At 35.2% G+C, this 15,320-nt stretch overlaps 1 protein-coding gene across 4 annotated transcripts in view; it reads left to right on the forward strand.

Moving 5' to 3' along the window:
- SUPT3H (SPT3 homolog, SAGA and STAGA complex component) overlaps window positions 1-15,320 on the forward strand; it is a gene marked incomplete at its 3' end in the record, with an annotated part of 421,318 nt that overhangs the window by 318,706 nt on the left and 87,292 nt on the right. For all 4 annotated transcript variants that reach the window (XM_079933090.1, XM_079933092.1, XM_079933093.1 and 1 more), the window contains 4 exons: window positions 1,387-1,462; window positions 6,724-6,836; window positions 7,911-8,018; window positions 11,475-11,642. In XM_079933090.1, the coding sequence (XP_079789216.1) occupies window positions 1,387-1,462; window positions 6,724-6,836; window positions 7,911-8,018; window positions 11,475-11,642 (465 nt within the window). The remainder of the gene's footprint in view (window positions 1-1,386; window positions 1,463-6,723; window positions 6,837-7,910; window positions 8,019-11,474; window positions 11,643-15,320) is intronic.

Genomic DNA, 15,320 nt, shown 5'->3' on the forward strand with positions numbered 1-15,320 from the left:
CAAAACTAAATCATGCATTCATATATCAAAAAATACTTCTGAGTACATAAAAATTTATCCAGTAATATACCCTTAAGGAAACATGATGTTTCAGATACACACACAACAGGATGCATGTACACATACAGCACATACATATACCTGCACGTGTGTGGGAGTAATATTTACTTGTACGTGTTCGAAAAGGATACTTGAACCTAGAGAATAAATAAACAAGAGAAGTCTGGGTTGTGTCAACACATATATGTGTTTGTGAATATGTGTGGAGGAGGTTAGGAGGGAAAAGGTGGAGGGGAGAGAAGGAAGGGAAAAAATAATCAGTGGTCTTAGAATGAACCACAGTAGTTAGTAAATTTTGCCTTAATTCCCACCCCCCATCTATCTTTTCTCTATGGAACTGCAGCTAGTGTGCCATTATTCATTCAACTGATAGATCATTGGAATTAAATTGTCTACTCACCCAAATCAAACAAGATGAAAAAGAATAATTTCAGTTTTAAAAAAATACAAAAAGATCCGTAGACGTTAGAAGTGGTACTTATGTGTTCCACCAACTGTGATAAAGAAAACTTGCTGAAAGTCCTTCCAAAGCAGAAAAAAAATTTAAATCTCAGGGAATTTTTTTTCCTTTGCTGGCCAGAAACTCATTCCAAGAAGTACCAGCCTGTCTCATTTCAAAATGCTTCCCTTGCCAAGGAAGCGGAAGCGGTCATATTCTTTCCCACCAAACTATGGGTGAATTATAATTATCCTACCTCTTGTGGGACAATGAAGCAGCAAACATCTGCTATACTGAATCCAAAAACCCACGAATGAAACTATACCAAACTGTGAATCATACCTGGACTCAGATTAAAGGATTTGTTGTGTTTACCTTTTTCTTTATTTTCTTTGCAATTTAAAGTATGGATTTGTTCGCTCTGGCTCTGTGTTCTAACTGAGGGGAAATATATGGATTCCGTTCGTTGACTCCTATTTTAACATTGAAAAATCCCAGCTTTAAGGCAGATAGGCAATAAGAGTTCATAACAAATTTTCTGTTAGATTTGTTACACCTCACAGTTTTCTTTTTCTTCAAGAGTGTGGTACAGTTAAAGAAAATTTAGAAGTGCACAGTCTTAAGAAGTGAGGTCCTTTAGTTTTTTCTTCCACTGTAATAAAAATAACAGAGGACTGGAAAATGGTTTTTAAAACTTTATTTCCAAGAGAAACAAGCTTCAAAACTACTGTTATCACAATTTTATGTATCATGGTATTTATGGTGGTACTAAACTCTTCACCTAGAGTAAGAAAAGGAAATGGAACTTCAGTTCTGGGTTTTAGCTGTGAAAACATAAAAGTCTACTTGCTTTAAAAATTGTGTGTCTTTTTATTTTTATCTATTAGAGAGCAGAAAGACAAACTCGAATTATGGATTCAGCTCAATATGCAGAATTCTGTGAAAGTCGACAGTTAAGTTTCTGTAAGTAAGCATTTAACTTTGCTTCATTATACTTTTGAGATTATGTGTTACAGATACACTAAAGTACAGCAACATCTGTGTTCCTTAGAAATTGGCGAGTTTAATACGTATATGCATAGTTATAACTATTATGGAAACAGCCTCTGCATTGTAGGGGAGCCTATAAAAGGTTTTACCCCACTCTGCTGTTTTGCAGTTAATAGTGTTAAGAGGTTTTTAAGGGTGCTGGTAATACACAGAGAGCCATGTTAATTATTCACGTTACTTTTAGTCAGAAAAATTCCAATTTTTGTAATATTCCCATTTAAATTTCTTTTTTGGTTTCTTAGTCATTTTTACACTAGCATTGCTGATTGTACTTGACCCATAATGGACTGTAGTAGTGCAGTCATGACATTTAAAAGCCCCTAACAGTAATAAATACCAAACTTTCCCTTCATGTGTACATTCTCATATTACCACAATAGAACATATCAACATAAACAGTCTCTTCCATCTTTGTCTGTAAGCTCCTGCTGTGGCGTGCATTCCACGTTAGCAAATTCATTAGTCCGCGCTCTTGTACCTATGGCAAAATGAGTGCTGTCCCACCCCTGCACACAGCTTACTAAGAATAAAGGCTCTTGATAAATAGTGGGCTAGATTGTGTACAAAACATCCTTACAGCAACAGTTCAGTGATGACTAAGACTCTCGGGGTGATGGTCGAAGCGTAAGTGTGATGAAAAGTCCAGTTAAAAATATGACAAACTAGCACATGACCCTAATCTGGGGGATCATGGACACAATGGTGTCTTTAAACGAAAAGCTATTATGTGGTCACAATAACAATGTATTTGATTTGGAAAAAGAAAATGAGAGCTTCATTTATAGATCATAAAGTGCAAATAAATGACACATTTCAAGTACTGCCTCATGTAAATGTCAGTAAAATATAGGAAAACATGTTTGGGAAGATTTTTTTTCCTAACTAAATATACTTTGCAGCCTGACTAACAATTTGGCATCATACATCTGTGAAGCATTAAGTAAATGACACTTCAGATCATGGCAATTTCAGCAAATGAGAGGTTTTTGTATTGTAAATTTTAGGTTTAAAAATGGCATTCAAGTCTTTTATAAGCATAAATCTCCATTTTATAAAGTAACATTTGGTGCTATTGAACTATTTTTTTAAATCTTATTTTAAATTTAATTTATTTAAAGGAACAGAAGTGCTATTTCACACTAAAACGTAGTCATTGACGCGTCCTAATACATCTTTTGTTTAAAAATCTGATTTTTATAACAATTTTTTAATTCATAACTTAGTAGATTAAAAATTAATACATTCCATTTCTGTATAAAATAATTGTAGTATAAAGAGTATCTTATGCTTAGTTTTTTTTTTCTTTAAAGAAGAGGAATTTGTGCATTTAAGAATATTTCTTTATATGGTACCCATAAGTGCTTCATCATGAAACCTTCGTGGAAGAATCTGTTTTATTATATGCCACAATACTGTCGTTGGGAATGCTCAGTCCAAGGGGGTCAGCAATTCCAGAACCAGACTCTTTGCATTCCTTACCTGATAGATTACCAAGATATAGGAATTGTGATCCAGCCATTTGTGTCTTTTTAAATATCTGATCATAGCACTCACTAGTTGAGACTACTGGTGCACTTTAAAATAACATGTCTATAACTTTATAGGCTGAGGGTAAGTTGTAAAACCAGGACACTGATCATGTTCACCAGTGTTTTGTTTTTACATTTACGTAAGTCAGATAGTCATTTCCCTTAAAGTCTTTTAAAATCTGATATTAATTCACAAAGCTTTAATTTAGTTATAATTTGATAAACCTGTTTCCAGTCCTTTCAACCTGTTGTTTTATGTGTGGATTTTGTAAACAAATACCTAAATTTTCTTTTTAGTTAATCTGAGAGTCTCTTTGTATTTTAATTGATGAGTTTAATTTATATATATTTAATTACTTATACATTTGGGTTTATATATGCTGTCTTATTTTGTTTTCAATTTACTGTGATTTTTTATTTGGTTTTCCTCCTTTTCTTTGGATTGATTGGGTTTTCTTCATTCCATTTTTCATCAACCAGTTTGTATATTATATATTCTGTTGCTGTTATTTTAGTTGCTATCCTTAATTTTTCTAAAGTACACCCTGACTTAAAATTTTTTAAGTTGGTAACTACAGACATACCTCGTTTTATTGCTCTTTGCTTTATTGTGCTTCACAGATAGTGTGTTTTTTTAGGAATTGAAGGTTTGTGGCAGCCCTGCATCAAGCAAGTCTATTGGTGCCATTTTTCAAACAGGATTATTTTTAATTAAGCTATTTTTTTAGACATAATGTTATTTTACACTTAGTAGACTACCGTATAGTGTATATATAGCTTTTATATGCACTGGAAAACCAAAAAATATGTGTAACTCACTTTATTGCAATATTTGATTTATTGTGGTGGTCTGGAACCAAACCCACAGTATCTCTGAGGTATGCCTGTATCTAAACTTCCCTTCTCAGCCTAATTTTGTTTTTCCCAAGCCTCCGTAAGTGCTTAAAGCACTCATTTTTGTCTTAAAAATGGCTTTATTTTGCCCTCAGACTTAAATGATAGTTTAGTTAAGTAGGAAATTGTAGACTAATAGTTATTGGTTAAAACATGATTCCATTGTCTTTTAGCCTCTGTCGTTGGTTAGAAATCTGATGTCTACTTGTTTTATGTTTTCCCTGTGGGAGAAAGAAAGAGAATGAAGATATACCCTCAGGTATATGGGGAAATGAACAGGCTGGCAATCAGTAGCCGATCAATAAATATATATAAAAGAAAAGAAAGAAGGAACCCCTACTATAGAAGTTTCCAGGGAAAACCATGCCCTCTGAGGAAGGTTATTTTCAATTTATTCAAAGAACAGTGATTGTGAAGAGATAGAAGTTGCAGAAGGTTTTCTTCGAAGTGGAATGAGCATTACAGAGGGCTTTGCGGGAAGGATCAGGAATGGAAAGGCTGGCGAGAAGGGATGTGGTAGAAATAATTAAATAGTGTGCAGGGGTGAGAGGATGGAATATTGAGAGGAACCTGAATTTTTCCATTGATCACTGATGAGAAAGATAAAGTGTATGAGAATTGACAACCTTAAATTTCCATATGAAATTATTAAGTAAAGTAGTTTTATTTCCAGCACAGGCTGAAAACTCAGGTTGTGTCAGAAAGAGGATAATCCCAGGAATTTTTGACCTTTGGTCAGGATTCTATTTAGACTGCTGATCAATTTCCAGGATTACCCTTTCTCCTGATATATTGAGAAGAGGGGTGAAGGAAAAGGAACTCATTCAGTTTCGCCCCCTTACTTCTGGTGAAAACAAACTATCATAACTAAGAGTATCTGTGCCTCTTTTTTTTGGAACCAGCGTCACCCTGGAAAGGTCCATCTTTGAAACAGTCCTCCACGTGACAGGGAGGGAATTAGCTCAGAGAACCCTCACCTGGAAGATTGCTGGCATAGTAGTAACCCAAGTGGTCTTATGCATCTTTTTTGATGTATGGAAAAGTTTGGACCCTACCCTTTTATTAAAGGAATATCTTTCATTTATTCATTCATTTCTTCCTTCTAGAAATATTTATGGTGAGTGTGCTAATGTCAGGCACTATTCTGGGTGCTGGGATACCATGGTGGACCCATGGTCCTCACCTCTGCATTCTCAGTACGTAAGATCTAGTGAGAAAGCTGACGATTCTGTTGCTTAGGTAGGCAGATCTGACAGAATACCAAGAACTCTTCTTTCCCTTACTTTTAAAATAAAGTGTTTAGAGCACAGTCACAAAATACCTGTTTCCATGTTGCTGTCTGCAAAGGGAGAAGTGATCAGAAGTTTTACTGATCTTGCCAAATTGCTGCCTGTTGACTTGAACTTCAGAAGTATCCCACAGATGTTAACCAAGTGTTTGTGAGCTATTGCAGCTTACTAGTTAGATGGAATGTTGCATGTCAGAGAGCATTGGGAAGATTGGTTACTTTAGGGAGATAGCTTTAAGCGGGATTATCATAATTCTGCCACAGCTGACAGCTTTGGATATGTGCTTCGATAGCAGGACTTAATGTCTCCTGTGATTTATTTCACAGAAAACTCTTCTGTATGTGGAATCCATGAAGACTTTATCTATAAGGATCAAAACATCATGCTTGGAGTTACTGTTAAGTGTTTTATAGACCTGTGGGACCAGATTAATCAAAAGAATAATCATTGGATTTTTAAAAAGATGATTATGTTATAGATATGATAAAATCTTCACCATCAATCTTTTCCCTCTGGGTCACTAGTTAAATTAGTAATATCTAATGAAGGACCTATGTCAAGTTAGATTCTGCTTAGCACTGTGGTGGTTTAGAGATATTTACCAGAAGGTTCCATATGTGCTTGGTACTGTTAGGTATGCAGAGAGACGTGACGCATGGTGTTGGTCCACAAAAAACTTGTAATTTGGCTTGAGAAATTATAAGCAGACTCAAAAGGATCTCTGATGATATAAGTGTTCAATAAATGACTAGAGTTGAGGATGTATACCTTTGGCTTGTATGGGCAGGATTCATATGAATGAAACAGAGTGATAGAGAATCCCATGCAGGGGTGAACACAGAGGATTATACTCAAGGCCAGTGACATTTTAATAGGGAATAATATAAAGGCAGGTTGGAATCAGTCTGGGTGGTTGTGAGAGTCAGGCTGAAGAATTTGGACATCTTTGCAATCAGGAAAATGTAACCAGGGATTTAGATCAGGCCAGATATCAGTTTATTCTATTTAAGTCTAAATTCACAACTTTGAGCCTATTCAAGTAATAGACACATTTTGAAAGGTATTAAAAATACAATTTCTATATGTTCCTTTTTTATCACAGGTTCTTTCTTGCAGGATTTTCTTTCCACAAGAATAAATTAAAGTTACATCAAGCAAGTAATTCTCTGACTACTGTTATAACATAAGCTATGGCCAATGATAACTTATTCTGACACATTGTAAGAAGTGCTAAACATTAAGTGATTTAGTATACAGTGTTATGTAGCAGAGATACTAAAGACGCAAATGTATAAGGGATTTTGGGGGGGCTAGAATATAAGTTCAAAAACGTTGCATATTATATGCATTGTTTTTCATATGCAATTTTCAATAGAAATGTTTTTCATTCTGTGATAATAATATGCAGTATTAAAACACTTCCAAAGCTAAATTTTCTATACTTTTTTTTTTTAATGGCTAGCCAAAAAAGCCTCCAAATTTCGAGACTGGTTGGACTGCAGCAGTTTGGAGATAAAGCCCAATGTTGTCGCTATGGAAATTTTAGCATATTTAGCGTACGAAACTGTGGCACAGGTAAGAATTCTAATCTGTCGTATCAGGCCATATATAGCTCCTTTCTCCCTATCCCTGTCCATCATCAATTCTTCTTCCACCTGCTGCTCTACCAGGAATGAGAACAGCCATGAGTTCTCTCCTATGATAATCTCATCATTTTCTAAAATTTAGTTCAGTTATGTTTCTTTGCATCCTCAGCCCCGGTGGGTGTTAGGCTAAAAGTGACTGTTTCTTGCAACTTTAGCCAAACCAGAAATGGAATACTTGCATACTTTTCCTCAACACTGAATTCTAAGTACACATCTCTCTTGTTTAGAGATTATTTTTGAGCTTTGAAAAGCAGCTTTCTAGAAATGTACAGTCTACTGAGTGCTTACCAAAATCTGAGTCTGGAATCACTGCCCTCTAGTTTCTCAGAGCATGGTTCTTAGACTACAAGCATCAGCATCTCCTTGGTTCTTGTTTAAAATGTAAATTTCTCAGCTACACCCCAGAGCAGACCTACTGAATTAGAATCTTGGAGCTTGGAACCCAGAAATATGTATTTTAAAATGTTTCCCAGGTTTTCCCTGGTGGTCCAGTGGTTAAGAATCTGCCTTCCAGTGCAGGGGACACAGGTTCGATCCCTGGTTGGGGAACTAAGATCCCACATGCCACGGGGCAACTAAGCACCTGTGCCACAACTACAGAGCCCATGTACTCTGGAGCCCACACACCACAACTAGAGAGCCCTGGCACCATAACTAGAGAGAAGCCCCCGCCGCAGTGAAAGATCCCACGGGCTGCAACTAAGACCTGACTAAGCCAAAAATAAATTAATTAATTAATTAAAAAAATTAAATAAAATGTTTCCCTAGTGATTACAAACTTTGAGAACCACTCCACTAGGAGGTCAGAATATATCATTTATGTTCATGGGTAGGTCCATTTGCCAGCCAATGAAAGCATATGTTCATGTCCACAATACAGATTTTTAGGCAGACAGTATTATCAATAACGTTTGGGATATATTGCTTTTAGCTTTACCATTTCAGTGACACTGATGATTATTTCCATTTGTGTGACTTTAGTTTCATTGCTCTGATCTTCTAGTTAGTGGATCTGGCTCTTCTTGTGAGGCAGGACATGGTAACCAAGGCAGGAGACCCCTTCAGCCATGCCATTTCTGCCACCTTCATTCAGTATCACAGCTCTGCTGAGGTAAGTATTAAAAAAATCTGTCTTTGACCCATCTGTGGATTTTTTTCTCATGTCTGGTATTTACATGTAGTTCTAAGAAAAAGATTGTGTAGGAATATATAGCCTTCAGTCAAAGAATCTTAATACATTCAGCATTCAAACAAATACGTACTATGTACCAGGCCCTAATAATCTGGCCCTAAAACACCTGGTTCAGGTAATTGAATAACATTGAGAAAAGTTATTTCTTTTTGCTTCAAAGATGAGAGAATCATTATTATTCGTGTAATAATAATTCCTGGCATTTATTGATAGTTTTACTTTCCAGTTATTGATTTATCTCTAAACATGATTTAAAGAAGCATGGCTCCGTTTATCCTTTGTGTTTCAATTGGCCCTATCATATGATAATCACATCCTTTCTGATGCCATTTATGTTGCTGGGATCCCCACCTGTGGGGACTATAAATTCATCTTGCCAACTTTAAGACTTTGTGTAATAACTGTGTATCATTTTGGGCATAAAAAATATTCTCTTTAAGCAGCATGTGCCTAAAAACCAGAAATGTAATATCTATTTAATGAATTTGCCAATAATTTGACTTTTTTTTACTAACATAAACATCAGTTTCATATAATTCAACCTAATAACCATAGAGAAGGAAGCAAGGAGGTTAGGTTAACATCTGCATGTATAATTGTGAAGTGAACTTTGGATCAAGTTGGGTGAAACATATAACCTGAAAATGGCTAAGCCATTCAAAGAATCTGAAGAAAACTGTAAATCCTTGCTCCGTAAAGACATTTGCAAATTTTGTACACAGTTTCAGGGTGTTGAGAGACCTTCTGAAACCATTCTGCAGATATAAGGGATCTGTGAACCCAGTAAACTCCAAATTTAGGTATATCTCTGCTCTAGGATACATATAAAATATATAAAGATATATGCCTATATCTTATTACATGCCAAAAGTTTGACATCTTTTTATGCCCCTTGTAGAACCAGATTGGCTTAGAACTAAAGTAAGAATTAAAATGTTTATGCTCATTAAAAATCCATTTTTGTCTTGGAAAAGGTCATACATTATTATCAGCGAATATACTTTAAAAGTCCCTAAAGCTTACCCAGTTGATTAAACACTATTTGTTTTCTTTATGTTACAAACCCAAATTATGATGTCAAAGAACACCCTTTAAACTGTCTTTGATACATGTTCACTTTATGAATATGTGTATAAGTATGCTTTTCATTAACATCAGACAAATTCGTTGTAACATTTCTAATTGAAGAAATTTACAGTGAACATAACAAGCCTAGTTTTCCCTTAACGTTCAAGGGATTGCTTACGGGGCTAGGAAAACTCTTTATGTCCCTCCCACTTTCTCGGTTCTCCAGGGTGGCCAAGCTGCCCTGGGCAACTGCTCAGCAACCACGGCTGCTATTCCCAGCTACCCGGCCGTTAAGAAAGATGGCTTATGTGTGCTGAATTTCCTGGGCTCTCTGGGAGGTGGGAGCATGAGTGTCCGGAAGTATCCTGGCTAAATATGTTAGTACAAGCCTCAAGCTTTTCCCTGACTTGCCAGACACCCCTCCTTCAACGTGACTGGTGGTCAGAATGAACATTCGGAGAGACTGGAAGTCTTTCTGCCCTTTATTACCTGACACGACAGAAAAAGAATGGCCACTCTAGAGAAGGAATCATACACATCAACATTGCAAATCAGCCACCACTATCAAAGGCCTGCTTTAAGGACTTTACCAAATTAGGTACAAATGGGGGCTCTGAGACTAATATGATCTGTATTTAGGGAGATAGAACATTCTGTAAAACAACCAAGGAAGTAAATTAACGAGCAAACAAACAAACAATTCAAGATTGTATGTACTAATTTCCAAATGAGTGGCATAGACAGAAATTTCAGAGATTAAAAACAACTCCCTAATTATCATGAAAGAAGACTTCAGAGAGGAAGTTGGGTGTTGAAGGAAAAATAAGACTTTTATGAGATGGTAAAAGTGGGGAAAGTACTCTAGGCCTCAGAGGCAGCATAAGTGTAATTGTACTGGGGGGAAGAAACTGTGATTAAAATATTCAAGCCAAGAATTCATTGAGAAGGGGTAGTGGGGAGTTAGATTAGAAAATAAAGGCCTTAGACGCTTAGAGTTATTAAGGAAGAATTGAAAGTTTCTTGGCTAAAGGTTGATGAGTTCAAAAGGGTATTTTAAGAAGATCCAGATGGAGGTGCTATGTACAGTAGCTTGGAATTGGAAGCTCAAGGCATGGGGTTCACACAGTGTATTCTATTTTAATAATTATCGTTCTTGAATACTAACTATATAAGGAACTGAGCTAGTTAAGCTTGGGTTTCTCAGATTATCAAGGTTAATTTGAGTTAATTTTCTAGATTTTGTTTTCTAATATATGGTTCATATACTGGAAGCAATGATCTCTAGGAGTTACCTTGTTTTTTCTAAGAACAACTCATGCCACATTAGGTTTATTCCTTCTTGTTTGATGTTTCTAGGCAAGAAGATCAAAGAAATACTATTGAAAACAATATCTGAATTTCAGCAAAACATTTTACCAAGCCTAACATAATTTTTAAAATACATTACAGAGAATTGTAGGCCAGTAGATAGTAAGAGGATAATGTAGAATTAACAATACCATACATGAAAAAGACTTAGAAACTTTTATTTGCCTATACACTTCTTAGGAGCCAATATTGTGATGTTACTGAAAAGAAAATGTTTTTTATTTTGTTTCAGTGTTTAGGCACCATCCTGTAGGATGGATATTGACAAAGTGAAGGATCTCTAAAGGAGAGTAATGGGCAGGAGGAGGAACCTGAAAGCATGTCTCATAATAAGTGGTGAAAGGAACTTGAGGTGTTTGACCTATAGAAGAGAAGAGGCTGTGAAATAAACAGTCTTCAGTATTTGAAGTGCTTCCACATGGAAGAGAGAACAGACTTGCAGTCATAACCAAAGAAAGCAGATAGATAGGAGGCATATTCTGAATGAAGGAAGGAACTAGGTGTTGGAGGAGCTAGAGATCTATCTACAGTGACCCTAAAGCACTGAGTTTGAGTTACTAGGCGAAGGCTGGTCACCATGTTACAAAGAATGTCTAGAAGGCATCCTGTTTGGGGAGAAAGTTTAGAACTTCCTTTTGAGTAAGTTTGAAACACTGACAAAACTTCTCAGTAAAAATATCTCTGTTTGACAAAATCAGCAGAAATTTTGGAAGCTGTATCTGAGGAATCCTGATTTTTATCTAAATGATCAGACAGGTTAAAAATTAATATATTTAGACCCTTAGGGGTAAGATGGTGGCATCATTTCTGTGGACTGGATAATAATAAACTGTGTTTTTATAACTTTCAAATATTACTGAATTCATGAGATGTTAAACAAACTCAAATGTTAGTAGAAGTTCTGGTTGCTTGATTTCAAAGCCACATCTCTTTGGACAGGGGTCTTGCCTAAGGTCCTACCCAGACTCTCCTGAGAACACACCTCCTCCTACACCGAGCACTCCATCATCTGGATCACAGCTCTCAGGGAGAACCACATCAGGATCCCTAGGGAATGGGAGTGCTGGACAAGACTCAGCTAAAACCAAACAAAGGAAGAGAAAAAAGGTCAGTGATATTTTTTCTTTTTCTTTTTTTTTTTCCTTTCTTTTTTGGTGCAGAATGGAGAGGTCTTATTGAGTATGGAAAATGTGTTCTATTTTTCTCATAAATCTAATTTTTAGAAGCAGCCAGTTTACAGCAAGATAATTGAGTTTTTCTAATATAAAAATTTTCAAACACAAAATAGTTAAAAGAATTGTAGAGCGAATACCATATATCTGCCATCTAGATTCTACAATTAACATTTTTTAAGGTATTTTTTTTTGAGTAGTGGTATCTCAATGTGTTTTTTTTGTTTTGTTTTGTTTGTTTTTTAATTTACTTTTGGCTGTGTTGGGTCTTCGCTGCTGCACTCGGGCTTCCTCTAGTTGCGGCGAGTGGGGGGCTACTCTTCGTTGCAGTGCGCGGGCTTCTCATTGCGGTGTCTTCTCTTATTGCGGAGCACGGGCTCTAGGTGCACAGGCTTCAGTGGTTGTGGCACGTGGGCTCAGTAGTTGTGGCTCACAGGCTCTAGAGTACAGGCTCAGTAGTTGTGGCGCACAGACTTAGTTGCTCCATGGCATGTGGGATCTTCCCGGACCATGGCTCAAACCCATGTCCCCTGCATTGGCAGGCGGATTCTTAATCCCTGTGCCACCAGGGAAGCCTACAGTTAACATTTTACTATATTTAATATATTAACTATATATTTACTATATTTGCATTTACTATATATATGCATCCAGTTGTTCTTTAATCCATCCATCTGTTCATTTTTTTTAATACATTGAAAAAAGTAAGCTGCATACATCAGCTTACTTTTCATTCCTAAACACTTCATTATGTATAATTTGTTTATGGTTCCTTTTTTTTAAAGGTAACATTTATATTCAGTATACCACTCAATTCTTAAGTATACCATTTGATGAATTTTGACAAATGTATAAATTTGTTGTTTTCTAATCCCCTCTCAAGATAAAAAACATTACCATCAGTTCAGAAAGTTCCTTCATACCTCCTCCAGACAATCCTGTCACCATCCTCAGAAAGGCAAACACTGTTCTGTTTTTTTCATCATACATTAGTTTTTTCCATTCTAGAACCTCATATAAAGAGAATATAGTATGTATACTCTTATGTGTGAAATTTCTTTCAGGACACTTTTGAAGTTTATGTTTTTCAGTATAAGTATAATTTATTCTTTTTTATTGATGAGTAAGTTGCTTGTATATATCTGTTTACTCATTCTCATTTTTGGTGGACACCTAGGCTATTTCCAGTTTTTGAGGTATTATGAATAAACCTGTTATGAGCATTATTGTACAAGTCTTTATGGACACATGCTTTCATTTCTCTTAGGTAGATAGCTAGGAATGAAATTACCGGGTGATAGAGTAGCTACGTGTTCAGTTTTTAAAGAAACTGCAAGAACTTTTTTCCCAAATGGTTGTATCATTTTATACTTTCTTAGCAATATATGAGAATTTCAGTTGCTCCACACGCTCATCAACATTTGGTGTTGTCATTGTTTTTACTTTTAACCATTCTGATGGGTATTTAATAATAATTCACTATAGTTTGAGTTTGTATTTTCCTGGTGACTGATAATGCTGAGCATTTTTTCATGTGCCAATTGGCCATTCATATATCTTCCTCAAGAAGGAGTCTCTTCAAATATTTTACACAACATTTTTGAGGTAGGGTTGTCTCTTGTTACAATTTGTAGGAGTTCTTTATATATTCTGTATAACAATCCTATGTCAAATATATGTTTTTCACATATTTTCTCTCTGTTTGTAGTTCACCTGTTCATTGTCTTAATGGTGTATTTTGTTGAGCAGAAGTTTTGAACTTCTAATGAAGTCTAATTTATCCAATTTTCTCTTTTGTTTATTGTTTTCTGTGTTCTGTCTAAGAAAGCTTTGGCTACTCCCAATTCATGATGATGTTCTCCTGTGTTTTCTTCTGGAAGCTTTTTAGCTTTACCTTTTATGTTAAGTTCCATTAACCGAGTCAGATTAAGTTTTGTGTCTTTTATGAGTTGAGGCCATGTTCACTTTTTTACATATATCTAGTTATCGCAGAACCATTTGTTGAAGACTCTTTTCTCCCATTGGATTGCTTTGGTGGCTTTGTTGAAATTCAAATGACCGTATATCTGTGTTGATTTATTTCTAGGATTTCAATTTTGTTTTATTGACTTGTCAGTTCTTTTGTCATTGTCATCTGCCTTGATTACTGTAGCTTATAGTAGGTCTCAAAGTCAGGTAGTGTAGGTCCTCAAACTTTATTTTTCAAGTTTAATATGGATATGTTGTATCCTTGCATTTCTATGTAAATTTTAGAATTAAAATTTAGTTTCTACCCAGAAAAAGAAAGAAAGAGAGGGAGATATAGAAAGAGAGAAAGAAAAAGGAAAAGCCTAGTGAGATTTTGAAGGGGTTTGGATTGAAATCTTACATCAATTTGAGGATATAAATGTCTTCACAATACCAAGTCTTATAATCCATGAACATGGCATATCTCTCCATTTACTTATCTTTATGAAATCTCTCTTTTCATCACTGGAATACTATCCATCTTGAACTGTTTTATCTGATTAATATAGCTATTCCAGCCTTCTTATGCTATTTAAATGATATATGTTTTTCTCTCCATTTCCTTTCAGTATATCTGTGTGTTTAATATTTAAAGTACATCTCTTGTAAACAAAAAATTGTTGGCTCTTCTTTTTCCTTTCTTTCTGTATCTTTTAATTTTAGTCTTTAAATCTGTGATGCTTAATGTGTGTATTGACATGGTTCAGATACAGGTCAGTTATTTTGCTACTTGTTTTCTCTATTTTTTTTCTGTTTTTCTTTCCTATTTTCCTTTAGGTTTAATTATACACTCCTTTAGAAATCCATTTTAATGTATCTACTGATTTCTTAGTGATATCTCTTTGCATCATTTTTTAGTGGCTATGCTAAGGACTACAATATAGATCCTTAAATTTTCAATGTACTTAGAGTTGTTATTGTACTGTTTTACTCACATGAAATGTAAGACTTTTATATTTATATAGGTTTATCTACTTTAGTCTTGTTCTTTATGCTATAGTTGATATACATCTTACGTTGACATGTTATAAACCATAACACTGTTTTTGCCTTAAGTAATCAAATGACTTTAACATTTACCGTTTCCACTGTCCCTCTATTTCTTTTCGATGATCAGACTTTCCTTCTGGTATCATTTTCCTTTTTTGTTCTACTAAATTTTATTTAGCACTTGTTATAGCACATGCTGGCTGGTGGTGGTTTCTCTTAATTTTCATTTTTCTGAAAATATCTTTACTTTTCCTTCATTTCTGGAAGATATTTTCTCTGGCTATAGAATTCTGGATTGGCAGTTTCATTTTCAGTACTTTAATTATATCATTCCACTGTTTTCTAGCATCCTTTTTCTTTTAATCACGTCAGTAGATTTTGTAGTTTTGTTTCTATGTATGTAATGTATTATTTTTCTCTGGATGCTTTCAAAATTGTATCTTTATTTTTGGTTTTCAGCAGTTTGGCCATGATACCCATAGAAATGGTTTTCTTTTGTATTTATTCTGCTTAGGATTCACTGAGCTTCTTGAAAATGAAATATTTTTAAATTTGGGGGGGATTATCAGCAATTATTTCTTAAGATATTTTGTCTGCCTCATGCTCCCTCTTCTCC

The sequence above is a fragment of the Stenella coeruleoalba genome (assembly GCF_951394435.1).
Source record: "Stenella coeruleoalba genome assembly, chromosome: 10".
Lineage (NCBI taxonomy): Eukaryota > Metazoa > Chordata > Mammalia > Artiodactyla > Delphinidae > Stenella > Stenella coeruleoalba.